The 27,598-nt window shown below is 47.1% G+C and overlaps 2 protein-coding genes across 5 annotated transcripts; both read left to right on the top strand.

Moving 5' to 3' along the window:
• Positions 1–7: 7 nt before the first annotated feature.
• On the top strand, positions 8–17,976 carry LOC115133017 (vezatin-like). Of its 4 annotated transcripts, none has more exons than XM_065021577.1 (12): positions 8–156; positions 3,500–3,637; positions 7,895–7,984; positions 8,102–8,286; positions 8,449–8,733; positions 9,251–9,408; positions 9,633–9,781; positions 13,596–13,945; positions 14,693–14,886; positions 15,308–15,408; positions 15,511–15,718; positions 15,833–17,976. In XM_065021577.1, exons 1-12 carry the CDS (start codon positions 121–123, stop codon positions 16,387–16,389), a joined length of 2,451 nt encoding a protein of 816 aa, XP_064877649.1. In that variant the 5' UTR covers positions 8–120; the 3' UTR covers positions 16,390–17,976. The 4 variants fall into 4 exon arrangements, with proteins under 4 accessions (XP_064877649.1, XP_064877651.1, XP_064877648.1 ...); XM_065021579.1 differs by having other exon boundaries at positions 9,263–9,408; XM_065021576.1 differs by lacking the exon at positions 8–156 and adding an exon at positions 178–585.
• A 1,556-nt stretch (positions 17,977–19,532) lies between these two features.
• On the top strand, positions 19,533–27,516 carry LOC115133021 (methionine aminopeptidase 2-like). Its single transcript, XM_029665839.2, is given in 12 exon segments — positions 19,533–19,576; positions 19,578–19,816; positions 20,883–20,984; positions 21,315–21,377; positions 21,697–21,799; positions 23,648–23,809; positions 23,977–24,158; positions 24,310–24,404; positions 24,515–24,611; positions 25,819–25,922; positions 26,321–26,436; positions 26,514–27,516. Coding segments are annotated over 12 exon segments (1,560 nt in total). The 3' UTR covers positions 26,767–27,516.
• The last annotated feature ends 82 nt before the right edge of the window (positions 27,517–27,598 follow it).

The raw sequence follows: 27,598 nt of genomic DNA on the forward strand, positions 1-27,598 counted from the left end.
AGGAGTTTGTTTTGTGCAGCAAACAGGGGTTAGCAACTGCTTCAAATGTTCACTTCTTGTCGTTTATAAACGACTACAATCCCAGAATGCGTAACGGTTGTATATCGATGGCGGAGAGCAATGACTGAGGAGTTTGATGAAGATGTGGTATTTGAGGTTTGTGTTTTTATTCGGGCGCATATGTTCCGTTAACGTGTGTCAAGCCCGAGTTTGTATAGGTTTTCTGATTCATTCTGCGTGATGAAATTGGCGTGGTTGACCAGACTGTCAGAGTAGCTTGCTCGCTAACGTTAGCTAGCTTATTAGCATGGCCATGAGAAACGTTTACCCATTGGCGTTTACACACCCGTTATGCGTAGCTGAGACATAAATCCGAGCTAAATTGGCCGTGTAGCCTAGCCAATCCTGCCTGACTGCTAAGTAGCTTTTCTTATCATGGGACAGTGTGCTGTTTCATCATCATAGTTGGCGTGGAGAGTGTGTGGTGCTTTATGCGACGCAGTAAGGGAATAACGTTAGCTGGTCGAAACGTCTGACAGCCTGATGTGTCAACATGTGCACCACCGATACCGTCCGATCATGCAAGTGAGTAACTTTAGCCCATCATGTCATGCTTGGATCGGGGTGTGTAATCATGATAACGTATTATAGGTGGATCTATCAGGGTAGGCAAATGACTTGCTATCCAGATGTAGAAGCACGGAGATGTTTCGTTTTCTCTGATCCTACGGATGAGGAGTGTCCGCAGCTGGTTGGAAATTGGGTCAGGTGTCGCCTTGGTAAAATTGGAGCATACAATTGGTTATTATTTCCTAATTGTGGGCAAATTGTTGTTATGCCAGTGCCCGTACGTTGTTCTAGGGGCAAACAGGGGAGAGGTAGAGATTAAAAGGCCCACAGTACGTTGTTCTAGGGGCAAACAGGGGAGAGGTAGAGATTAAAAGGCCCACAGTACGTTGTTCTAGGGGCAAACAGGGGAGAGGTAGAGATTAAAAGGCCCACAGTACGTTGTTCTAGGGGCAAACAGGGAGAGGTAGAGATCAAAAGGCCCACAGTACGTTGTTCTAGGGGCAAACAGGGGAGAGGTAGAGATCAAAAGGCCCACAGTACGTTGTTCTAGGGGCAAACAGGGGAGAGGTAGAGATCAAAAGGCCCACAGTACGTTGTTCTAGGGGCAAACGGGGGAGAGGTAGAGATTAAAAGGCCCACAGTACGTTGTTCTAGGGGCAAACGGGGGAGAGGTAGAGATTAAAAGGCCCACAGTACGTTGTTCTAGGGGCAAACGGGGGAGAGGTAGAGATTAAAAGGCCCACAGTACGTTGTTCTAGGGGCAAACGGGGGAGAGGTAGAGATCAAAAGGCCCACAGTACGTTGTTCTAGGGGCAAACGGGGGAGAGGTAGAGATTAAAAGGCCCACAGTACGTTGTTCTAGGGGCAAACGGGGGAGAGGTAGAGATTAAAAGGCCCACAGTATGTTGTTCTAGGGGCAAACAGGGGAGAGGTAGAGATTAAAAGGCCCACAGTACGTTGTTCTAGGGGCAAACAGGGGAGAGGTAGAGATCAAAAGGCCCACAGTACGTTGTTCTAGGGGCAAACAGGGGAGAGGTAGAGATCAAAAGGCCCACAGTACGTTGTTCTAGGGGCAAACAGGGGAGAGGTAGAGATCAAAAGGCCCACAGTAGGGGCAAACGTTGTTCTAGGGGCAAACAGGGGAGAGGTAGAGATTAAAAGGCCCACAGTACGTTGTTCTAGGGGCAAACAGGGAGAGGTAGAGATCAAAAGGCCCACAGTACGTTGTTCTAGGGGCAAACAGGGGAGAGGTAGAGATCAAAAGGCCCACAGTACGTTGTTCTAGGGGCAAACAGGGGAGAGGTAGAGATTAAAAGGCCCACAGTACGTTGTTCTAGGGGCAAACAGGGGAGAGGTAGAGATCAAAAGGCCCACAGTACGTTGTTCTAGGGGCAAACAGGGGAGAGGTAGAGATCAAAAGGCTCACAGTACGTTGTTCTAGGGGCAAACAGGGGAGAGGTAGAGATCAAAAGGCTCACAGTACGTTGTTCTAGGGGCAAACAGGGGAGAGGTAGAGATCAAAAGGCCCACAGTACGTTGTTCTAGGGGCAAACAGGGGAGAGGTAGAGATTAAAAGGCCCACAGTACGTTGTTCTAGGGGCAAACGGGGGAGAGGTAGAGATCAAAAGGCCCACAGTACGTTGTTCTAGGGGCAAACAGGGGAGAGGTAGAGATCAAAAGGCCCACAGTACGTTGTTCTAGGGGCAAACAGGGGAGAGGTAGAGATCAAAAGGCTCACAGTACGTTGTTCTAGGGGCAAACAGGGGAGAGGTAGAGATCAAAAGGCTCACAGTACGTTGTTCTAGGGGCAAACAGGGGAGAGGTAGAGATCAAAAGGCCCACAGTACGTTGTTCTAGGGGCAAACAGGGGAGAGGTAGAGATCAAAAGGCCCACAGTACGTTGTTCTAGGGGCAAACAGGGGAGAGGTAGAGATCAAAAGGCCCACTTTGCTGCTGCACATCTCTATTGTAGGGAGATTGAGGTGGGAGTCTGACCTGGGATGCTGTGATGCAGGACAGTGATTTGCTCATCCCTGCTGGAAACACACACACACACACACACACACACACACACACACACACACACTTCCAGTCAGTCCCACTTTAAGCTGAGCTTTAACACTTGATCATGATGAATGCTCTTTTATGCAAGGATCTTAGATTATTGTGTTTAATTCCATTGTTGGATTGAAATAATGGACTTTGGAGCAGATTAGGTGTAAGAAACGGGTATTGAAAGAGGCAAGATGCTTAGGGCCAGGGGGAGGTTTAGCGATGGGTAGGTAGTTCACATACATAGGGTGTTCTGTTCTCTTCTAGGCTTTTAACATTAGCATATCTTTGTTCAGCATAAGTTTAGCCCTTAGCTAACTCGTCCCATGTTTCCAAAAAACCATAGCTAATCAATAAAAAACATGCAGCTGCACACAGTAATACAATTAGTTGCCCATGACGAACAAGACTTGAGCAGAGAGAATAGATGATTTCCTTTTCTAGTTTGTCATCTGAGTGGCTGTTGTGCCCGCAGCATCAAGGTCTCTGTGTTTATGTATGGAAGTCAAGTGTGAAAGAGCGTGACTGAAATCTGCATGGATTGGCAAGGCGAATGGGAGAGAGGGTGGAGAATGAGCGTGTGAGTCCAGACGGTAATTGGAACGTAACGCTACAGCAGACCAGGGATGGTCTTCCTAGCACTTGCAGTGCCTGCTGGGTTGTGACACTTCTAAGAACAGCTGCCTGTATCTTGGGACATCTGTAGCAGAGAATTGATTGGGAAGAGCAGGAACAAAAGCTGACATATGTCTAAATCTCTCTCTCCTCTCCCATCCTCCTTCTACCCTTTCACACTCTTTTTTTCTCTTCCCCCTCTCTCTCTCTTTCTCTCTTTATCTTGCTCTCTCTACACACTCTCCCCTCTCTCTCTTTCCAGAACTCTCCGCTCTTCCACTACCTGCAGGATCTAGGACACACAGACTTTGAGGCGTGTCCCACAGTGTCTCAGGAGGACGAGTGTGGAGGAGGAGAGGGGGGGACGACCTCCCTCCAGGACAGCCTGTCCAAACCCACAGTGAGTGACCCCCCCACACACACACAAACACACCCATCACTGCTACCATAAGGAACCCCCACTATGATCGCATAGCCTTGGGGTGTTGTATGTGTGCTTGACCAACTCCCTGTACATTCATGCAGGCAGACAGAAAGTAATTACATCTGCTATTGATTCCAAACAATGAAAACATATCACACACACTCACTCATTCACACTCCTACACGGCTGGCAGACAGACAAGACAGGGATCATGGAGGAAAGAGAGCAACAGATTCAGAGCAAGGTATTTGTCTGTTCTACACACACACTACTGTCCCCTATTCCAGGGATAGGCTCTGTCTATTTGGTCAAATTTCTCTATTAGTGCTGAGGGGAATTCCTAGTCCTGTTTAGGAAACTCTGTAAAAGGAAAATAGTCTTTCTGTCCTCTCTCGTGCTCCCTCTCTCTCACGCTCCCTCTCGCGCTCTCTGATTCACTGGGGCTGAATTAGATTACTGATATCTGGAGTGCATTAAAGTCTTCTACGGTCATGCTGTTGCGTGTTAGTGTGTACATGTATTTGTCCGACCTTGTTTTTACTTGTGCGAACATGTGTATGCCTCTGTGGTGTGAGTGGCTTGTGTAATATGTACTGTAATATACATATGCACAATCATAGCGCTTTGCTAATGATACCCAGCTACTGTACAGTATGCAGTCATTTAAATATCTTTAGAGCCCTCAAGCAATGTTTGAAACATCTTGAACACACCCCTATTTCTATGTAGGGGGACAGGGTTCTGGCCAGCGTGTGGTCACATGACTCTGAGTGCATTCCTTTTCCTGTTTCTCTATTTTTTTCCCGTGTGGGACAGGAAATGATGTCACATTAGCCTCCTCCGGGAACTTTCCGTCCGTCCGTGTCATGCTTCCTCTCTGAGAGCCTGTTATACGGAGGAGCGTATGGGAATTATTCTCATGGAGGACTCATCATGGATATAACCCGTTTAAACACCCGTTGCCATTGTTATTGGTCATTGCTATCATCCACCATTTTCAATTAGTCAAGTAGTCAACTGGATGGGGATTCCTATGGGTTAATGGCAAAGATATGGTTATTCCTTGTCCAACATCCTGTAGCCCAGATAGAGATGCAGTGTGTGCGCGGGTTAACATGGACGATTGCCTGGTGTATATTTCCAGACAGTACAAGGTTCTTTATGCCACAATTTCCTGCTCGCTAACTGAAGAGAGAGGAGGCAGGACGAGACAGCTAACTGAAGAGAGCCAAGGCAGGACGAGGTAGCTAACTGAAGAGAGAGGAGGCAGGACGAGACAGCTAACTGAAGAGAGAGAGAAGGCAGGACGAGACAGCTAACTGAAGAGAGAGGAGGCAGGACGAGACAGCTAACTGAAGAGAGAGAGAGAAGGCAGGACGAGACAGCTAACTGAAGAGAGAGGAGGCAGGACGAGACAGCTAACTGAAGAGAGAGGAGGCAGGACGAGACAGCTAACTGAAGAGAGCCAAGGCAGGACGAGACAGCTAACTGAAGAGAGAGAAGGCAGGACGAGACAGCTAACTGAAGAGAGCCAAGGCAGGACGAGACAGCTAACTGAAGAGAGAGGAGGCAGGACGAGACAGCTAACTGAAGAGAGAGGAGGCAGGACGAGACAGCTAACTGAAGAGAGAGGAGGCAGGACGAGACAGCTAACTGAAGAGAGAGGAGGCAGGACGAGACAGCTAACTGAGAGAGAGGAGGCAGGACGAGACAGCTAACTGAAGAGAGAGGAGGCAGGACGAGGCAGCTAACTGAAGAGAGAGGAGGCAGGACGAGGCAGCTAACTGAAGAGAGAGGAGGAGGCAGCTAACTGAAGAGAGAGGAGGCAGGACGAGGCAGCTAACTGAAGAGAGAGGAGGCAGGACGAGGCAGCTAACTGAAGAGAGAGGAGGCAGGACGAGGTAGCTAACTGAAGAGAGAGGAGGCAGGACGAGGTAGCTAACTGAAGAGAGAGGAGGCAGGACGAGACAGCTAACTGAAGAGAGCCGAGGCAGGACGAGACAGCTAACTGAAGAGAGAGGAGGCAGGACGAGACAGCTAACTGAAGAGAGAGGAGGCAGGACGAGACAGCTAACTGAAGAGAGAGGAGGCAGGACGAGACAGCTAACTGAAGAGAGAGGAGGCAGGACGAGACAGCTAACTGAAGAGAGAGGAGGCAGGACGAGACAGCTAACTGAAGAGAGAGGAGGCAGGACGAGGCAGATAACTGAAGAGAGAGGAGGCAGGACGAGGCAGATAACTGAAGAGAGAGGAGGCAGGACGAGGCAGATAACTGAAGAGAGAGAGAAGGCAGGACGAGACCGCTAACTGAAGAGAGAGAGAAGGCAGGACGAGACCGCTAACTGAAGAGAGAGAGAAGGCAGGACGAGACAGCTAACTGAAGAGAGAGAGAAGGCAGGACGAGACAGCTAACTGAAGAGAGAGAAGGCAGGACGAGACAGCTAACTGAAGAGAGAGAGAAGGCAGGACGAGACAACTAACTGAAGAGAGAGAGAAGGCAGGACGAGACAGCTAACTGAAGAGAGAGAGGAGACAGCTGAAGAGAGAGAGGAGGCAGGACGAGACAGCTAACTGAAGAGAGAGGAGGCAGGACGAGGTCAGTTGAAGTTTATTTGCAATAAAAACTTCACCACCAACCTGCCTAGTCTCCTCTTTCAAATCCTGGAGTCATAAGAGAGTGAGATGGAGAGAAGATCAAGCGTTGAGGTTTTATGGCAATATGGATATAAGATTTAGAACACATACATAAATGTCACAGTCTCTCTCACACACGTCTTTGCAGAGTATTTTTTCCATCCTCTCACACGGCAGACGGGGAGCACAAAGACTCGGGAATGTTCCCCTGGGTGACGCCAGCGGAATACTAAAGAGCAGGACCAGGAAATGAACTGTACTTACTAGTGATGTGTTGGTTGTTTGTGTCACTGTGTTTGCATTCCGCTGTCTGTGTTTTTCTGTGTGGCCCTTCTCTGTCTCCTGCCTTAATGTTTGGATGGGGAATATAAGATTGAGATGAGTGAGTAGTAGAGACTGAAAACGCCTACAGGGGCCTCCCCTTTCACGACTAACACACAACACACTACCCTCTCTCTGGGGGGTGGTTTAGATGCCATGTTCTGTTCCTGCTGTGGTTGTTTAGTGTAGCGTGAACACCCAGTCCTGCAGCTCCGACTCAGACCCATAATCAATAGCCCTGCAGCCTGCTGGCCATTAACACACTGCGTCCCAATCTCCCAATAACAGTCATTCAGGGTAGAAAACACACCCAAGCCAGTCTGGATCAATAGTAAGGGTGAAGTTGCCCGTAGATGCTGATCTTGGTTCAGTTTTGCATTTTCTACACTAATGGTTAATGTTAGGATTGGGAGAGGGTGAGCTGATCCTAGACCTTTACCGAGTGGAAACTTATTCATGAACAACTGTAGCCTGGCTGGAACACTGAATCCCTACAGGCCTGGGTCAAAAATAGCGCACTATATATAGGGAATAGGCTGCCATTTGGGACTCAGCCTGAAATATGCCTCCTTAGTGGTGATGTTGTCTGATACTGATAGTACCAATGACTGTATGGGATAGTACTGCTACTTTCCCCAAAGGATAGAAAATACTGTGAGGAAAATAAGCTATTCTCATCACTAGATTGTGTGACTCGCTGTAGGCATTTTAATTCACTCACACTATATTATGGCTAAATGAAGGGGTTCAGGATTTCTAATATAGATATTTTGGAGAATTGTTTAGTTAATAGCAGCATATCAAATTGTACAATTTAGTTGGAATGCTCATAATTACTCTGTTTGTATGCTAGTGATTAGAATATTGTTCTGTTTACTTTGTTTGTTTACAGTGAATCTCCTATTGGAACCTGGCAGACTATCAACTAGGGGGGAATGGAGGGTGTTTATGTGTGTTGGGGGGGGGTTCACACACACACACACACACAATTAGTCACTCATTGTTGGTGTTTCAAAGAGCCTGTTTCCTGGGATATGCCCTGGAATTAAGAAAATGTTTCTTAGGAATGTGTGTGTGTGTGTTATGAGCATTATTTGTAGTTGATGGCCAGAGCTCATTCCCCAGTTTGCTCTCACAGATGTAGTAGGCTGTGTCTTCTGCTGTTCGTATGAAGGATGTGTGACTTATTCATTTGCAGAATTATGCCTGGTTGATTACTCTGTTCCCCTTATTAGCTCCTGTCTCTTCCCCACCTGACCCATCCTCTGTTATTGGCAGGGAGGACGTCTATGGAGATTGGCTGATGCCTTGTGGAGGCGGAGCCCGTTCCACCAGGCTGCCTCTGCCCATAGGCTGGAGCAGCAGCTGGTAAGGGTCACCATGGGACTAACCATAGAACTTTAAGTGACTTCATCCCAAAGACACATGTTCTTATATTCGTTCTCTCTGTGTCCAATCCCTCTTTCTCTCTCTCCCTCCCTATAGGACTGTTTGTTTGGCCAGTACGCGGTGCAGTGTATCCTGGACCAGGATGTGTTGCTCCAGGAGGATGTGGAGCTCATCGAGCTGTTAGACCCCAGCCTGCTCACCCTGGGCGCCTCGCCCTCCGGCTCACCCAGACGAGACAACTCCCTGCCCTGCCCGCGTCTCCTCGCCTCTCCCTCGCAGTGGTACGCCCCAAACACAGATCCTAACTTAGTCACAAACACACACACACATAAATATCTACATGTTCACACAGCAGACACTAACATTCCATCTCTTTCTGTCTTGGTTTTCTTTCTCTCTTTCTCTTTCTTTCTCTCTTTTTCTCTCTTTCTCTTCTCTCTCAGGGATGTAGCAGTGCTGGTGGGCCTGGCTGCAGTGTTACTAGGCCTGTCCTCTCTCTCTGCCGGGGCCTGGTCTCTGGCTGTGATCCCGTGGTGTGCTGCAGTCATGGGCTGGGTGGGGCTGCGAGGGGCGGGGCTTTGGAGACAGGGGAGGATGCAGAGAGCAGCACACGCCCAGGCCTCCGAGCTGCAGACCATGGTGCTGAACAGTAAGGCTCTGACCAGCCTGGCCCGCAAGTCCCTGAGACTACTACAGGAGACAGAGGTCATCTCTCGAGGGTTCACCCTGTAAGTGGACCATTTGATCTACTATCTATCTACTTCATCCATAGTGGTAGTGTGCATCCTCATCTTCCTACTCGTGTTGTAAGTGTGCATGCTAACCCTGCTGTGAGTTTCGTACTCTGTCCTTAACGTTACTGTCCACTTTCACACACTAGCACTTTTATCTACCCTACTATAAGGTTAGCACTTAGGCTAGTACCTATTATTATCTTAGTTTATCATTACCTGAAGGGCCCACTTTTTACCTTTCCCTGCCTGTTCCACAGCCCGTTCCTCCCCACCCTACTCTCTGTTTCACTGTTCAGTCTCTGTAGTATTGTCGGTAGGACAGCATTGTCACTGTATTCGTCTTTGTTTGTTTTGTGATAGCATTTTGTCATAACCGTGTCGTATGTTGTTAGCCTGTCCTGTTGACTCAGTCATAAACGTGTTATTAGCATGTTGTTAGCATGTCGTGTTGCGTGTGCTTACCTGCCTTTCTGGGACGTCTGCACAGTTGTATCACATTTCACTTGTCAAGTCTGCTCGACAGGGTGAGTGCGGCCAGCTCCTTTAGTAGGGCGGGGCTGGGGGCAGGGCCACGGGGGCAGCAGTTGATTGGCCTGCGGAAGGCGGTGTATCGTGCACTCCGCTCGGCCTTCAGAGCCTCCCGCCGAGCCACGTGCCACATGCTCAAAGCATATCCTTCACACACACACTCAGAGAGGGGGGGGTATTGCCAGACTCAACTTATGCAGGAATTAAACAATGCAAGCACTAAATATTGATTTCTATCTGTAACCCCTTTCGTGTTATACTTGAGTGAATGTGTGTTAGAGGATATATTCTGTTTGACCAGTTTGGCAGGTCATTTAATATATGAGTGTCAATCTGTGAGCTGATGGCTCCTTAACTCGTACCCACGTACCCCCTGAACTCTGAGATCGACAATGTGACCAACTACGTGTCTGCGGTGCCTCTGAAGGAGCTGGGGATGGGCCTGGGGACAGAGCACCTGACTGACGAGGAGGCACAGGAGCTCACCGATGACTACAGCCTCCCTGCCCTCAAGGTAAGACGGACGGACGAGATTGGGTTAGATTTGGGATAGAGAACTTGCTTTTATATAGATAGCGAGTCCGACAAGAAGGATATCCTGCTTTCACTGGAACAGGCCCAGATCTACGCCTTTTGCGTGAAGAAAAGGGGACGCAGATCGGGGATCCTTCTGAGAAGACTGAGGCGAGTGAGTAAACTCCCAATGCCTTCCATTCTCCTTGCTAACGTGCAATCGTTAGAAAATAAAATTGATGACCTATTATTAAGATTATCCTACCGGGACATTAAAAACTGTAACATCCTATGTTTCACGGAGATAAAGCTGAACGAAGAAACAGACCATATAGAGCTGGCGTGATTTTCCATGCACCGGCAGAAAAGAGACGCTACCCCTGGTAAGACTAAGGGTGGGGGTGTGTGTCTTTTTGTCAATAACAGCTGGTGTGCGATGTCTTATATTAAAGAAGTCAAGGTATTGCTCACCTGAGGTAGAGCACCTTATGATCAGTTGTGGACCACACTATCTACCAAGAGTTCTCATCTGTATTATTCGTAGCCGTCTATTTCCCACCACAAAGCGAAGCTGACACTAAGACCGCTCTCAACCAACTCTATAAGGCCATAAGCAAAGAAGAAAATGCTCACCCAGAAGTGGCGCTCCTAGTGGCTTGGGACTTTAATGCAGGCGAACTTAAATCATTTTTACCAGCATGTCACATGTGCAACCAGGGGGGGGTGAAATCCTAGCCCACCTTTACTCCACACACAGAGATGCATACAAAGCTCTCCCCTGCCCTCCATTTGGCAAATCAGACCACAATTCTCTCCTCCTGATTCCTGCTTACAAGCAAAAACTAAAGCAGGAAGTACCAGTGACTCGCTTAATATGGAACTGGTCAGATGACGCGGATGCTACACTACAGGCAGTGTTGCCAACTAAGCGACTCTGTCGCTATATTTTGCGAGTATTCAGACCCCTCTAGCGACACATTTTTTTAAAAATCGACTAGCGACAAATTTGGCAACTTTTTCTGGTGTTATTGGAGACTTTTGGAGAAAGAGCAGCGGGTGCTGCCGTGGGCCTCACCCCCTTCCCAAAGCACTCACAGGCGGCCCATTCCTCGCTTAGCAGGCCCTCCAAGCTGCAGTCAGAGCAGGAGATGCTCACCCCTCCGCGTCCAGACTGCAAATGAATCGCGCATGCGGGAAGCCGCCGCTGGCTACATTCAGGGCGGGATGTAAATGAAAAATGTTTTTTGTCTAAAATAAATCACTGCATTTGACTAACACAGTGTCAGTCACTTACTCACCTTGTCCACTGTGTGTGTGCCTGTGTGACATAAGCTAAACATCTAGCTGGCTAGCTCATCATGTCTCAGTCTAAACTGTACACTCAAAAATACAGAAAGGAGTGGGAATTGAACCCTGAATTTAAAGGCTGGTTGAAGCTGTTTATTTCTCTCTACTTTGCACATTTTTCCACTGCAAATCCACCATTCCAGAGTTTTACTTGCTATATTGTATTTACTTTGCCACCATGGCCTTTTTTTTGCCTTTACCTCCCTTATCTCAGCTCATTTGCTCACATTGTATATAGACTTATTTTTCTACTGTATTATTGACTGTACGTTTGTTTTACAACAACACAGAGTTACACATGGAGTATGTGTCAAACTGATTTGCTTTATCTTGGCCAGGTCGCAATTGTAAATGAGAACTTGTTCTCAACTTGTGTACCTGGTTAAATAATGGGGAAATAATCAAATAGAATATTGAAGATGATACATGGGCACACTGCCTGTATTGTAAGGCTGATTTCTATACCAAACTTAGTGATGTAAAGAAACACATTACAACTCAAAAACATACTCAAAAGGCAAAGCCTTATAACAGTTCCACCCAGAACAAGCTGCCATTTATGCTTTAAAAAATTGACTCTGCAAAAAAGGCTGAGGCCACCAAGGCATTAGCTTCTCCTGAACACTGTTCCATGCTGGCATGTGATCACATTGGAGAAGCATGTAGAGCTGCTTTCTCAGACTCCACTGCTGCTACCCACTTCAACATGCACAAGACAAAGTGCACAAAAATGATTAATGATGTTCTAGCACCATACTTTCTGAAAAAGTTGGTCGCAGATGTGGTTGACCAGCGTTTCAGCCTCCTCCTCGATGAGTACACGGATGTAAGGGTTTCTATGTAGCTGGGGATTGTGGTAAGGTACTTTAGTGACACCAAGCAGACAATTGTATCAACATGTCTGGGGCTTGTTGAGTTGGAGGGAGGAGATGCCAAATCTATAGCCCGTGCTGTTTGGGCTTTCCTCAAAGTGTTGTCTTAAAAAAGAGAATCTCCTGGGGATAGGGACTGACAATGCCTCTGTTATGACGGGGATTAACAATGGGGTCCATAAAGTGCTGAAGGAAGAGTTTGGCCTCAAATATCTGGTTCTTATTCGCTGTGTGTGCCACTCTCTCAGCTTGCTCATTTGTAGTTCTAAACATATTTAGGGTGTTTTTTACTCACTTGTTTTGTCTCTCCCATGACGTTATTCCTCTCTCCTACAGCGTCCATCACAATTACATGGCTAATTATGCAAATTAGGTGATGACGTCATTTAGCTACTTTTAGGACAGCCAATAGCTACTTTCCTTACTGAGGAGTTGGCAACACTGACTACAGGACTGTTTTGCTAGCACAGACAATGGATTTAAGGACTACACCACCTCAGTCATTGGCTGCATCAATAAGTGCATCGACGACGTCGTCCCCACGGTGACTGTACGTACATATCCCAACCAGAAGCCATGGATTACAGGCAACATCCACATCGAGCTAAAGGCCTAGAGCTCCCACTTTCAAGGAGCGGGAAACTAATCTGGACACTTATAAGAAATCCCGCTATGCCCTCAGACGAACCATCAAACAAGCAAACCGTCAATACAGGATTAAGATTGAATCCTACTACACTGACTCTGACACCCCTCGGATGTGGCAGGCCTTGAAAACTATTACCGACTACAAAGGGAAACCCAGATGCAAGCTGCCCAGTGACGCGAGCTAAATGCATTTTTATGCTCGCTTCGAGGCAAGCAACACTGAAGCATGCACGAGAGCACCAGCTGTTCTGGATAACTGTGTGATAACGCTCTCTGTAGCCGATGTGAACAAAACCTTTTAAACAGGTCAACATTCACAAAGCCGCTGGGCCAGACGGATTACCCGGACGTGTACTCAAAGCATGCACAGACCAACTGTCAAGTGTCTTCACTGACACTTTCAACCTCTGACTGAGTCTGTAGTACCTACATGTTTCAAGCAGACCACCATAGTCCCTGTGCCCAAGGAAGCAAAGGTAACCTGCCTAAATGATTACCGCCCCACGGCACTCACATCAGTAGCCATGAAGTGCTTTGAAAGGCTGGTCATGGCTCACATCAACAGCATCCTCCCGGACACCCTAGACCCACTCCAATTCGCATACAGATCCACAGAGGTCGCTTCTTTGGGCACAGGGACTATGGTGGTACTGGTGCCCCCAGTATATAGCCTCGTTATTCTTATTGTGTTTTTATTATTACTTTTTATTTTAGCCTACTTGGTCAATATTTTCTTCTTCTTGAACTGCACTGCTGGTTAGGGGCTTGTAAGTAAGCATTTCACGGTAAAGTCTACACTTGTTGTATTCGGCTCATGTGGCAAATAAAGTTTGAGAAAGATAGAAGGAAGAGATCATTTAGACGCAGGTTGATAGGTGAAATGAGGTGCATTGTCAGAGTGAGGGTGTTAGCTACTCTGTTTGTCCCTGTGGGCTTGCCGTCCTCCAGGTGCTGTTCCAGTTGTGGGTGGGGCAGAGCTCAGAATGTTTCCGCCGATTGGCCCTGCTGCTGTCACCACGACGACTGGAGGAGCCCAGGGAAGACTGGGTTAAAGGTGAAACCCCTCCTCCGCCCATACACCGCTCTGTTGCCACGGTGACACAGCCTCTCCACGGTGCCCTGGCCGGTTGCCTGGGCGAGATGCAGCGTAGCTACGAGTTCCACCGGTACTTTGAGACGCAGCGCCGGACGCAGGGCTCGGACAGGGTGGGGCGCGCTCAGCAGAAATGCAGAGAGCTCAACACACTGCACACGTCTGTACGTAGCCTGCAGCTGCATCTCAGGGCCCTGCTCAACGAGTGAGTCAAACCTAACCCCTTACTCAAACCTCGCCCTCCTAACCCTAACACCTGTTACTCCATACCCTCCTTACCCCTCAGTCTAAAGGCGTCAGTATGCTTCAGTTCGGCTGGCGTGAAACGAACGAGAGTGCTCACGTACTCCCTTAAAGAACCTTTGCTTGAAAAACGGGGAAAAATCGGCTATATTATTGTTTGTCCATTTTGGATTCCTCAAAATAGTCTGAATTAATGTAAGATAACTCAATAAATGTGTCATTAATTTTGACATTTTTGCAGAGGAGATCTTAGTCACACAATTTTACATCTGCAAATGCAGTAAGCCAAGGTGAGTTGCTAGCTAGCATTAAACTTATCTTATAAAAAAACAGTCACACAATTTTACATCTAACTAAGATGTTTGGTGCAGTATTTCTCAATGGAAAAATGTCCATGAAAACAAGTTGTCTCTCATTGAATGACAACAGAAACTTCATTGAAGAATCCCTATTGGTCAACAATCTCTGACGAAGGGACGTAATACCGACTTCGGCTTGCCTTGAGAAAAGATGTTGTGTGATGAAGTCCAAAACCAACTAAAGCGTCACAAAATGTAGTCATAATATATGCACGAACTCTGTTTCGGCCTGAAAGCATGCGGATGCCTTTAGCCCCCTTTCCTTACCCCTCACCCCATCCTCTCCTCACTCCTCCTCCCCTAACCCCTCCTCCCCAAACCCTAATCTCACCTCCTCTTCCCCCCACTAGGATGATTATCCTGGAGGATGACCTGGAGAAGCTGATGGTGACGAAGGAGGCGGTGGAGGTGACTGTGGAGGGCTACCAGGACCTCCAGGAGCGTCTCGGCCACCTGCAGCCCCACATGCAGGCCAGCACCGGATGCTGGGAGGACACCGTGGGCCAAGTGGAGCGCATGCTGAGGAGAGCTAACACCTGCCCAGGTGAAGAACACACACTACCTTTATTAGGCTTAGGTAGTTAGCGCAGCTGACCAGTTGAGAGCTGACAGGCCCTGATATTGGGTCTGAATACTGCACCCCCCCCCTCTTCCCCGGGTTTCCATGGTTACAGTGGAAGGGTTATTTTTAGTCAGTACTTCCTCCCCCCCGCCCAGCCTAGAGACTATTCAGAGTCAGTGAGGAAGTGGCTCCTTCAAATATAGGATTAGAACCAGACCTCGCAGGGAAGGGAGGGAGGGAACAATGGCCTAGTTTCACCACAGACTGTTTCAGCACATTTTAGAGGTCTACTCTTTGGGAGCAGGGAGCAAGTTGTGTACAAACACACTCCATTTGAGTGTGTGTGTGTGTACACCTACCTGTATGTGTGTGTAATACATTTGATCAATCCTTTCTCTTTCAGGAACTCCTGATGGTCCAGAGCAGTGTCTCCCTCCTGTGCCATGTACACCTGCCCCAACCTACACCCTCATCCTGGACAGGGACCCCGTGCCTGAGGAGCAGGTACTGAACCTCACCACTCACTGTGGATCTACACACACACTCAACTAGGTGCCATTAGTGTCTTTATGTGTAATGGGTCTTTCCTGCCCTCTGATTGGCCAGGAGCTGGAAGCGTACGTGTCAGACTCAGAGGATGAGAACGGGTGGGCGGGGTCGGTGGTTGACATGCTGTCTCCCGAGGAACGAGAGCGCCAGCGGCGGGAGAGGGAGGAGTCTCGGCGCGTCCTATCGGAGCTCAAAGCCGTGCTGGGCCAGCGGGCGTCCGAGGGCGAGAGGAGGAAGTGGAAACAGCTGCTCTTCAACGACCAAGGTCTCGCTCCGCTTACCTACAATGCACCTCTCAGCCTCTGCCGCTCCTTCAGTTCTCTCTCTCTTTCTCTCATTTCATGTGATCATTTAATGATGTGTTTCTTTTGTCTCCTAGCGGCGGTGATGCCTATCGTTTCCGCGGAAACTTCTATAGAATATCAGATGCCCTCCGACCCATTGGACGCTCTGACCCTTGTGAGCGTAGCCAATCCAGGTGTCGCCGAGGGAAACCACCTATCGGAAAGGCTGAACAACGAGGAGGAAGACTGGATCAGGGACGAGCGCCCCCTCACAGAGGCAGAGGAAAAAGCACTTACAGAGTTCTGCTGTGGTGAGGCGGAGGAAAAGGGGGAGGAGGGTGAAGGTTGGGCTTCTGTCCCAGCCGGGACGGGCAAGGCGCTCTACCAATACGACGGGCTGCCTGACGAGGGGGCGGGACTGAATGGGCCCGACCTATTGCAGCCCCGGGTCCCCACCATCACGGTGATGGACAGGCTGACGGAACTACACGGCTCGACGGCGCTCAGCTTTAATTCCGCCCTCGCTGCCCAGGTGGCAGCACGTTCATATACCTTCGCCAACATGGAGGAGCAGACGTTTGGAGACAGCGGAGAAGAGGATGAGGGAGAGAAGTGTTCGCTGCCTGATGGACAGACATGTGAGAAGGACTAGAGTCTAAACCCTCCTGCTTTACGGAGCTTTGAACAGAATAGTTATGGACAGACCGGCTCCTGTATTTATGTCTGACCCCACTCCTGGGTTATTTATTGCAGCTGTCCGTTTCCTTGGCTCCATGGGTCTCTGTCATGTCTTCATCGGTGTGTGTGAGTGTGTGTGCATGATTGGGTGAGTGAGAAAGCATTGTGTGTATGCGAAGTCTGACTTGTGTTTGTGAGTTTTAAGAAGAGCACTACACCACTTTATGTTCCACTCCTCCACCCATGCATCCATACTTTACCCACAATCCCCCTGTGGCCGCTCTCCTGTGCTACTCAGGTACCAGAACCACAAGACAAACTCTGACCTCACCGTCACAAGGTCTTCAGTTTAACCCTAAGGATCCCCTGTAGCTATTGGAGGCAGAGAGACTTGGTTATAGCATCCATTATATTTTCTCTAACTATTGACCAGTACCTTTCCGTAGTATGTTCACGTTGCTCTAACAGTTTAGCATATTGATGTCTGAGTCAAAAAGCCTGATTTAGCTAAATTATTATAATAATTTTTACCACATCATTCCCTATATGACTCCTGTATTGGCAGGCAGAGTCTGGTGTGTGGTTGCTCTATTGAACGTGCGCACTGCAGCCCAGGGCAGAATGCTCAGGTACTGAATCACTGACTGAGGGCTGAATGTAAGATGTTACTATATATACACACACACACAGATGTTACTGCACACACACACACCACGCTGTAAAAGGAGAAGGAGAAGTACATTTCAAAGAGAGCAGGGCAAAGCTATTTTTATTATTACTGTTTTATTTCTGGTCTGCCTCTGAGTCTGCATTTCTACGCACTCCCGCCTCACTAGGAATGGCCCTATAACTACAAAGATGTGTTGGCTAAAACACCTGTCACTCAACCTACAGCAACCAATGAGCAGACAGAGACTTCAGAGAGAAGGATGGACATAGTTGACCTTGTTAAATGGACTAGCCTACCAGATTTGGAAATATTTTAACATGTTAAGTTTTTATTTGAGAGATGAATATGGTCAGGCAGTGGATTGTTGTGAAATGAAATTCATCCCCATCCACTAATGAACCAAACACATTCACAGTGCTTATTTCCCCAATGGTCTCATCAAGTGCTCATCTGATGAGGGGATGATAACTGGGTGATTATTGAGGTAAAGTGTTGTACTACCTCGTGCCACCCCTACTGCACCTACTATGAAATCTGTTCCGCGTGTGTCTGTAACTCCCTATCTACTACATGTATCTCTGATCTGAATGGTCTGCTGTGTCGGAACGTTTTGGTTCTGTCTTGTGTACATCTGTAAATGTTTCCATGGAGATTGTACCACTGCATCTGGAGCGGCAGGTAGCCTAGTGGTTAGAGCGTTGGGCCAGTAACCGAAAGGTTGCTGGATAGCATCCCCGAGCTGACAAGGTTCAAATCTGTCGTTCTGCCCCTGAACAAGGCAGTTAATCCACTGTTCCTCGGTAGGCTGTAATTGTAAGTAAGAATTTGTTCTTAACTGACTTGCCTAGTTAAATAAAGGTTACATTAAAATAAATATATATAAAAAATCTCTCTCCCCTGTCTCAGCATCTGTGTTTCCATAACGCTCACTAGAATGTGATTCAACTCCATTGATTTGGGACAGTTATTACAGAGTGTCCTGGAATGCTACTATCGTTGATTACAATTAATTAGAGTGATGATCGATGATGATGATCGAAGGACAGCATGTGCTTATTGACTGCACAGATGATTCCGCTTGTGTGTGTGTCCGGGGGTGTCTGACCCCCCCCTCACACCGTGTCTGCCTTGTCTTGCCTTCCGGCCCTCTCCCATATGTCCCCTTCCTGAAGTGAGTTCTGTCCCTCCTGCATTTCATTTGTAAAATAAAATGCTATTCTGGAGCTGACTGTCTTTTGTCTCTCTCTTTTTAGATTGGTCTCTCTTTCTCTCAGCTGCCTGAGACTGACTCTAATCCCAGGGGGAAGGGGGTTAGGGGGGGAGTGGTAGGGGGTGAGCGTCAGCGTAGTGTGAGGGTTACCTGATCTTTTGTGGAGTCTCACATTTGCCTGACCTAGAACAGCTGGTGATCCCTGTAAGACCCTGACCCCAGCCTGCAGACACACACACACACACACCTCTCTCACACATTTAAATGCATTTAGCTGTTGTAAATAGTCCCAGGTTAACTTCCTATACAATTAGTGTGTGTCTGTGAAATTGAAACCTCAAGGATCTGTCTTGAGGTAGACCAAACAGCCCCTCTATAGCTTTATTATGTGTGTCCCTGTGGGAGTGTGTGCCCCAGTATCAGCCACCCTGTGAAACACAAACCCAATCAGTCCATGCTAGACATGCTACTAGAGAACAGAAAGAGAGAGGGCTGTCTGACATACCCAATGAGGTTTCCCCTGGTGTGGAAGTACATGAGGTATTATTGGGGGCAGAGCAAAAATGTCCATCTTCACACTGCAAAAGCCACATTTAGACTGAACAGAGCAGCAGTGTGTGTCTCCAACAACCCAGCTGTCCAATCATTTTAGAATTATGTACTTCCATCCAAAGAACCACGGAGCAGGCAGGCAAGGCCTCTTGACTTCATTGAATTAGCCTCAGCATCCTTAAACAACCAGCAGGCATCATGTCAATATGCTGAACTGGCTTCCTCTCCTAATGTCCAGAGACTTCAAATTAATGGTGAAACTAAATGGTGGAAGCCTACTGCTTGGGATTTGCTGCTTCCTCATCTGGCTTTCCCAGGTCTCCCAGACCAGGGAAGGAGCCTAGGGCATGGAGTCGACTATTCTTGAGAGAATTTGGAAGCTGGTAGCAATAGAATTCTTGTTGTGTGGTGACTGACGATTATTAAATTGCTCCTGCTGCTGGAATAAGTGTATGGAAATATATTGTCCTTTCTCCAAATCCCTTGTCATCTAATATTAATGCATGCTGCCATCTAGCGGCCAATATTTTTCTTAGTCGTAATAATAAAAATAAAGGTTATTAAGATGTATAGTACAACATACATTTACATGTTGTTAATACACATTAACCAGGTTTGTTGAATCCGGGCTGTTTGCTGTGTATGATATTTTGTCTCTGGGGATACATATTTTCGGATAATTGTGATGGTGAGCCATGAATTAATTCCTACAACAATTTTGCATTCAGCGAGCACGCGCTCAGCTGATTCTGCAAGTTTCTCATTCAGCTTACCCACAAACCACCGCGCTTCCTTTTCCACTAACGCCTGCAATCATGGCGGATCTGGTGCAGGAGAAAGTACCGGAGGTGAAGCTCGAAGAAGACACGGCCCTGAACGGAGATGCAGAAGAGAAAGAGGAGGTAGACCCTTCCGAGGAGACAGCCAAGAAGAAGAAGAAAAAGAAGAAGAAGAAGTCGGCAGGCCCCGGTATGAGTTACAGACAGGCCAGTTACCGCTGAGCCGTGCGTGCCTAGGGAAGAGTGTGCCTTGTGAATCGTGCGCCAGGCCTTATGAAACACGCCTCGCTCTCTTAACACACCCGTAGCTCGATAGCTAAGCATGGGGCGATACTTCTGTCAATCCCTCCACGAGGCCGAAATGTCAGTAAGCAGACGTAAAAAGTAATACAAGCAAACTTAGTAGTTACTTAGCTGGCTAGATATCTTGCTAGCTTAACCGCAGTTCATAGTCATTTGCTGGCAGGTTCCACAAGTCGCTAGCAAGTTCAAAACCAAGTTTTGATGTTTCGTAATGTGTGGTGGAATGCTGTTATGTTAACGTTAGCTTTCTTACATAACGTAAACGCCAGAATACAGTTTGATTCCATAGACTTCCATGGTCGAGGTTGCAACTATGTTTCATAATAACTTGTATATTTAACACTAACTAGTTACACATGATTGACCGCAATGATTGCCCCGCCGCCTGCTAGCGAGCTATGAAACGTCAAGATACTGTTTGATTCAGACAGCATGCTCACTGTACTCCGCGTACTCACTGCTGACAACGTTGTCCTCGGCATGTGCTATTTCGAGCAACCCATCTTCTTGTAACAACCTCAACTAGCTACAGTTCGCACGAATTATTACAAAGGATGTCAGACAGTTGCCCTTTTTAAATTGACATACACAACATTTAGCTTGTAATGTGTGTGTTTACACCAGTAAAGCAGGCTTAGCTGCATGTACTGTCCCCCAAGGTTATACACAGATGTTAATACTCTCCCCTCTCCTGCCAAGTCCCTGACCTCGGGGATACACTTTGCGGAATGGGATCATTGTCCACAGTCCAAAAGGATCACTTCCCCACTGGACAGTACCTTCCCATGCACGCACATAACACATCTCTCATCCTCCCGTCCCTCTGGCCTCCTGGATGCTCTCTGTTGTGTGTGTGATGAAGCTGTGGTCGCCACGGCCGACATGTCGGGGTTAGTAAGATGTATAGGATGAGCTCACCCATGTATATCTATCTCTGCAATTTATGACTGCAGCAGCCGTCACCGAGGCTGAGGGCAATGGAGTGGCTGACGTGACACAACAGCTGGAGAAGCAGGCTCTGGAGGACAAAGAGAAAGAAGAAGACGGGGAGGATGGTAAGAGACCCTAACAGTACTCTACCTTAGTCTAGTACTAGACAGCCCCTGACCCAGAACCACATGGGCCGAGCTCCAACCATGGCTCCTCACACCCTGCTGTGGAGCAGCTGAGCAGGGTTCAGTCCTGTTGTTGTGGCCTGTGAACCAAATCCTAACCACCCTTAACCTTAACCATCCGCATGTCTGACCCTTAAGGACAGCACAGAGATGACCTCACACATGACTACATGCGCACCAACCAATACATGGCTTGCTGGGAGCTGATAAACTCTTGTGTGACATTTGAATATGACTTAATGACTTTAAATTCCTCCCCTTTTCTCTCAGATGGAGACGAGGGGGAGAACTCGGCAGGCAAAAAGAAGAAGAAGAAGAAAAAGAAGAAAGGACGTGAGTTGGTCTTATTTTATTTGACACTTAAGTTATGGCTTTCACTTTGTCTGGTCATGTATAGGGTGCAATGGGAGAGTAGACTATGATCTAGTGATGGATATGATTGGCTGCCTCTCTGCCATACTGCTGCACTCTGGAGCATAACCATAACCCTGCACCCATCTGAGTGCCTCCCCCCTCAGGTCCTCAGGCTAATGGGCACGTTTGACTTTTCCCTGAATATTGCTGTGTCGCCTCTGGAATTCCAACTCAAACCTAGATAGTTAATGAAATAGTAATGAGCGCTTATGTGACTGTTTCTTCCGGTCTTTCACAGCCAAAGTTCAGACTGACCCTCCGTCTGTGCCCATCTGTGACTTGTATCCAAGTGGTGTTTTCCCCATCGGTCAGGAATGTGAATACCCCTCATTACAGGATGGGTAAGGTTCATACACACAATCTCACAAAACACCTACTCTTGGCTTGGTGTGTGGTTTGTACTTGGCTAGTGTGGAAGCGGGGCCCAGCCTCTTATTTCCCCAGCACTGTGTTATATACTAGAGTGGCAGCTCCTCTGATCATCATGCTATACCTGTCCAACCTTAAACACAAACTGGTAGCTACCAGAGAGACTGGGGCGGGAGATTTGAGTTTGTTCTAAGATAAACAGTGCTGCCTGGCATACATGCATCTGTCAGTGTGGTTATCAAACAGAAGTGACAGGGTGGTTCTTCACCTTGGATCTCTTCACTGATGTGAAACTCATTGACATAAAGGGCTCTTAACGATGCGCTATGCAGAAATCACTCCTCCATTTCCTGGTTCCTAAAATTCCAATCGTTTGCCTAATTTCAGTTTGTGACAAAACAAGCAAGTATAGTGTCAAGAATCAATCTGTACAATCTTGTACAATCTTATCTGCTGTGAAATATATATTGTCATAACCCAAAATATTGTGCTTTCAGCTGCTTGAATCTGGTATACAAAACTGAAAGTAAATAACAACACCTAAAACACTGTTGTCGTCATCAGCATAATTTCAGTTTGGTTTATCCTCTAGCCATGCTTGCATTGATCCCCCCTCAGTCCCGATGCTGGGTGCGGGAGTAAGATGTACCGTAATTTCCGGACTATAAGCCGCTACTTTATTCCCACGCTTTGAACCTCGCGGTTTATACAATGACGTGGCTAATTTATGGATTTTTCCCGCTTTCACAAGACTCATGCCGCCAAAAAACTGAGCACCGTCACATAATGTGACGTAAATCGAGCGCGCTCAAACTTCCCATCATTCTGATTACGGTAGTAATTTTGTCACCCTCATCATGGCAAAGACACGGAGAAATGCATATGATGCAGCTTTCAAGTTGAAGGCGATCGATCTAAAAGGAAATAGAGCTGCTGCACGGGAGCTTGGCCTTAATGAGTCGATGATAAGACGTTGGAAAGCAGCGTGAGGAACTGACTCAGTGCAAAAAGACAACAACAGCTTTCAGAGGGAAGAAAAGCAGATGGCCCAAAGTATTTGCAGCCACTCGACATCAGTGTAAATCGTGCATTTAAGGTGGCGCTCCTTGTTCAGTGGGAGGCTTGGATGACAAGTGGGGAGAAATCCTTCACTAAAACGGGCCGCATGCGAAGAGCAACTTATGGTCAAGTCTGCCAGTGGGTTCTGACAGCGTGGAGCATTGTCAAAAAATCCATTATCATCAACGGGTTTCGAAAGGCTGGACTGCTGCGTGTTGAAGGGGCAGCATGAGCTCAGCGGGGTATTTGCCTCCAGATGAAAGTGACGAGAGCGACAATGAAAACGATCCAACATCGGATGAAGCAATTCTGAGGCTATTCAACTCCAACACCGAAGGAGATGGCTTCAGGGGTTTCAGTGCACAGGAGGAAGATGGTGACCAATGACTTTCTTGGTAGGCCACTGTTTAATTTTTGTTACAAGCCGTGTTTCATTTAAAGGCTGTGTAAAGTTCATTTGTTTCAATGTACCGGTAGGCACCTGCGGCTTATAGACATGTGTGGCTTATTTATGTACAAAAAACATATTTTTTTATAATTCAGTCGGTGTGGTTTATATTCAGGTGCGCTTAATAGTCCAGCAATTACGGTATGCGTGGGCACTAACCTTGTTGTTGATCCTCCAGGGTGGTCGTGCAAGGACAAAATGTTTGTGTTTTCTAACTTCATTGCTGATTCCCCTTGTGAATTTCATACACAGTGATGGGAAGAAGTGTGTGTGTGCTGACCGCTAACCTTGTTGCTGATTCCCCTTGGTGCAGGCGTACCGCGGCGTGGAGGACGACCAATGAAGAGAAGCGGGTTCTGGACAAGGCCAACGAGGAAGTGTGGAGCGACTTCAGACAGGCTGCTGAGGCTCATAGGCAGGTCCGCCAGCACGTCCGCAGTTTCATCAAACCTGGCATGACCATGATCGACATCTGGTGAGCCTTCATCATCATCATCACAGCTGAGATGTTGCTTCCTATTCTTTCTATTTGTCAGTCTTTTTCCTTTGCATTTTATCTTTTGCATATGTCCGTTCTTGCGCTTTCATCCCTTCATTATCAATTTCTCATCTCTTTCTGTATAACCAATCTCTCTGTTTCAGTGAGCGGTTGGAGAACTGTTCCAGGAAGTTGATCAAGGAGAATGGTCTGAATGCAGGCCTGGCCTTCCCCACCGGCTGCTCTCTGAACAACTGTGCGGCTCACTACACCCCTAACGCAGGAGACCCCACCGTGCTGCAATACGACGACGTCTGCAAGATCGACTTCGGAACACACATCAACGGTACACCCCTGCCACAGTACACACATGGTTCAGCTGACACACACATCAAAACATACTCGACACATAAACGTATACAAATGCATATAAACACACACAACTAACCACTCAGACCATGTAGGATGCTGTGCTCACTCGTACTGTATGTTTTCAGGTCGGATTATTGACTGTGCCTTCACCGTCACGTTCAACCCAAAGTATGACAAACTGCTGGAGGCCGTGAGAGACGCCACCAATACTGGAATCAAGGTCCGACATCCATTCACACTCCATCTATTCCTGAGGCCGCTTGATAGAATTTGAAGTAAGTGTAGTTCAGGTGTTCAGTCTCATCTTAATCATGCTTCATCATTCTGCAGTGTGCTGGAATCGACGTGCGTCTGTGTGACGTTGGAGAGAGAATTCAGGAAGTGATGGAGTCGTACGAGGTGGAGATTGACGGAAAAACATACCAAGGTACTGAGCTACTGAATATATATATATATATATATATGAGGTCGACTGATTTTTCCGATTAATTGGCCGATTTTTAAACATGTATTTGTAATAATGACAATTACAACGATACTGAATGAACACTTATTTTAACTTAATATAATACATCAATAAAATAAATTTAGCCTCAAGTAAATAATAAACTAAGTTTTGGAGAAGAAAGTTAAAGTGCAATATGTGCTATGTAAGAAAGCTACCATTTCAGTTCCTTGCTCAGAACATGAGAACATATGAAAGCTGGTGGTTCTTTTTAACATGAGCCTTCAATATTCCCAGGTAAGAAGTTTTAGGTTGTAGTTATTATAGGAATTATAGGACTATTTCCCTCTATACCATTTGTATTTCATTAACCTTTGACTATTGGATGTTCTTATAGGCACTTTAGTATTGCTAGTGTAACAGTATAGCTTCCGTCCCTCTCCTCCCTGGGCTCGAACCAGCAACACAACGACAATTGGCGCGCACTAACTAGCTAGCTAGCCATTTCACTTCGGTTACACGAGCCTCATCTCGGGAGTTGATAAGCTTGAAGTAATAAACAGCGCAATGCTTGACGCACAACGAAGAGCTGCTGTCAAAAAGCACGAAAGTGCTGTTTGAATGAATGTTTACGCGCCTGCTTCTGCCTACCACCGCTGTCAGATACTTGTATGCTCAGTCAGATTATATGCAACGCAGGACACGCTAGATAATATCTAGTAATATCATCAACCATGTGTAGTTAACTAGTGATTATGATTGATTGTTTTTTATAACATAAGTTTAATGCTAGCTAGCAACTTACCTTGGCTTACTGCATTCGGGTAACAGGCAGTCTCCTTGCAACGAGAGAGAGGCAGGTCGTTATTGCTAATTAACTGTAGTTGCAAGATTGGATCCTCCGAGCTGACAAGGTGAAAATCTGTCGTTCTGCCCCTGAACAAGCACCGTTCCTAGGCCGTCGTTGAAAATAAGAATATGTTCTTAACTGACTTGCCTAGTTAAATAAAGGTATATTAAAAATGTGTGTATATATATATATATAAATAAAAACACTGATTTCCAATTGTTATGAAAACATGAAATCGGCCGTCCTCTAATATATATAATCACACACACACACAGTGAATTTGTTGTAATTTATGATTGAAGATAATTCCTCACAAATGTTCATTTGAATCATTTCCAGTGAAGCCAATCCGAAACCTGAACGGCCACTCAATTGGCCAGTACAGGATACATGCCGGCAAGACTGTCCCCATTGTCAAAGGAGGAGAAGCTACCAGGATGGAGGTGTGTATCTGTCTTACTGAGCGTTTGAAGAGCAAGGGGGGAGATAGGGAGGCAAGGTTAGAAAGGGCTGCTGAGTTAATGGTGTGCTGTGGGAGGGTGACCGGGTAATGATGCTGAGTTAATGGTGTGCTCTGGGAAGGTGACCGGGTAATGATGCTCAGTTAATGGTGTGCTGTGGGAGGGTGACCGAGTAATGATGCTGAGTTAATGGTGTGCTTAGGAACCGAGCCAGGTCCAATTAGTCAGTAACACAATACCTGCTTGCCTGAATTGGTGTCGTCGATGATCAAGGAATTTATGTAACACAGGATTGCCTACCCCTGTATTTGACTGCAGCAGTGTCTTCCTACCCCAATAAGTGTCCTTTTTATGACTGATTCCCTCTCTTGCACCACCAGGAGGGAGAGGTGTACGCCATCGAGACGTTTGGCAGCACAGGGAAGGGCGTGGTCCATGATGACATGGAGTGTTCTCATTACATGAAAAACTTTGATGTGGGACACGTCCCAATCAGGTAAGTTGGTTGCCTGTGTGAACACTGGACTGTGTATTCCACAGAGGTTGTACCCTCTCCTCTATCTCTCCCCCCAGACTCCCCCGGGCGAAGCACCTGTTGAACGTGGTCAACGAGAACTTTGGCACGCTGGCGTTCTGCCGGCGCTGGCTGGACCGGCTGGGGGAGAGCAAGTACCTGATGGCCCTGAAGAACCTGTGCGACCTGGGAATCGTGGACCCATACCCCCCGCTCTGCGACACCAAGGGCTCCTACACCGCCCAGTTCGAGCACACCATCCTGCTCAGGCCCACCTGCAAGGAGGTGGTGAGCCGAGGGGACGACTATTGAATACTGAACCCAACCTCATTCAAACCGCACCACAACCCCTCCACTCCAATACAGAGAATTGACACACTGAACCATCTGCCGGCACTCTAACAGAAAAACAGCATCTAAATACAGGACCTTGCTTTGGTCTCTTGTCATTTCTCCCACCTTGGCAGAGCAGCCAGTAAGGGCTATGAAAAATGCTGCTGTAAGGTACCCCCACAATGCATTTTTACCTCTATTTAAGAGCGAGCATGGAGAGACTGGCTTACGTAGCAGCGGCTGAATCTTTTTTCCCTCTTTTATTTCGGTGACATTGAAGCCAGAACAGCCATATAATCTCAAATAAACTGTTAGTTTAACTGCTTAGAACGTGAAGAAAGCAACCTTTCCTTACCAAAATAAGTACCCTCTCAAGTATGCATAGGGCCTAGTGTGTCCTAATCAGGAAAAACTCCTGACCCTTACTGCAGTCTTTCAGCCTGACCCTAGTCAGGACCTAGTCACTCGATTGCTCTCCGGAACCCTGAAATTGTACAACTTCCCCTTTTTTGAGTTCTGGGTGGGAACGATGACTAGACAACCGTATGTTTGGCTTCATGTTACAGGGAGGGGACTCTGCTCCTCCAGTATTTGTTTCTTAGATATTTGTAAAATATCTTTGAAATGGTTGCTGCCACTATATGTACCCAAATGTAGTGCTTAATTTTGAATGCCCTGGAAATGTTTTTGTAAGAACAAAAGTATTGAAATAAAAAATGTTGCTCTGTATTCCTTGATTGGCCGATGGGGTTGGATACATTTTTTTAATTCAACCTTTAACTAGGCAAGTCAGTTAAGAATAAATTCTTAT

The sequence above is a fragment of the Oncorhynchus nerka genome, linkage group LG8, assembly GCF_034236695.1.
Source record: "Oncorhynchus nerka isolate Pitt River linkage group LG8, Oner_Uvic_2.0, whole genome shotgun sequence".
In the NCBI taxonomy this organism is placed as follows: domain Eukaryota; kingdom Metazoa; phylum Chordata; class Actinopteri; order Salmoniformes; family Salmonidae; genus Oncorhynchus; species Oncorhynchus nerka.

Coding starts and splice junctions, on each gene's coding strand:
- LOC115133017 (XM_065021576.1), top strand. CDS start 544: ATGTGTCAACATGTGCACCACCGATACCGTCCGATCATGCAA. Junction 586..3,499: donor GATACCGTCCGATCATGCAA/GTGAGTAACTTT, acceptor CTCTCTTTCCAG/AACTCTCCGCTCTTCCACTA. Junction 9,409..9,632: donor CACGTGCCACATGCTCAAAG/CATATCCTTCAC, acceptor AACTCGTACCCA/CGTACCCCCTGAACTCTGAG.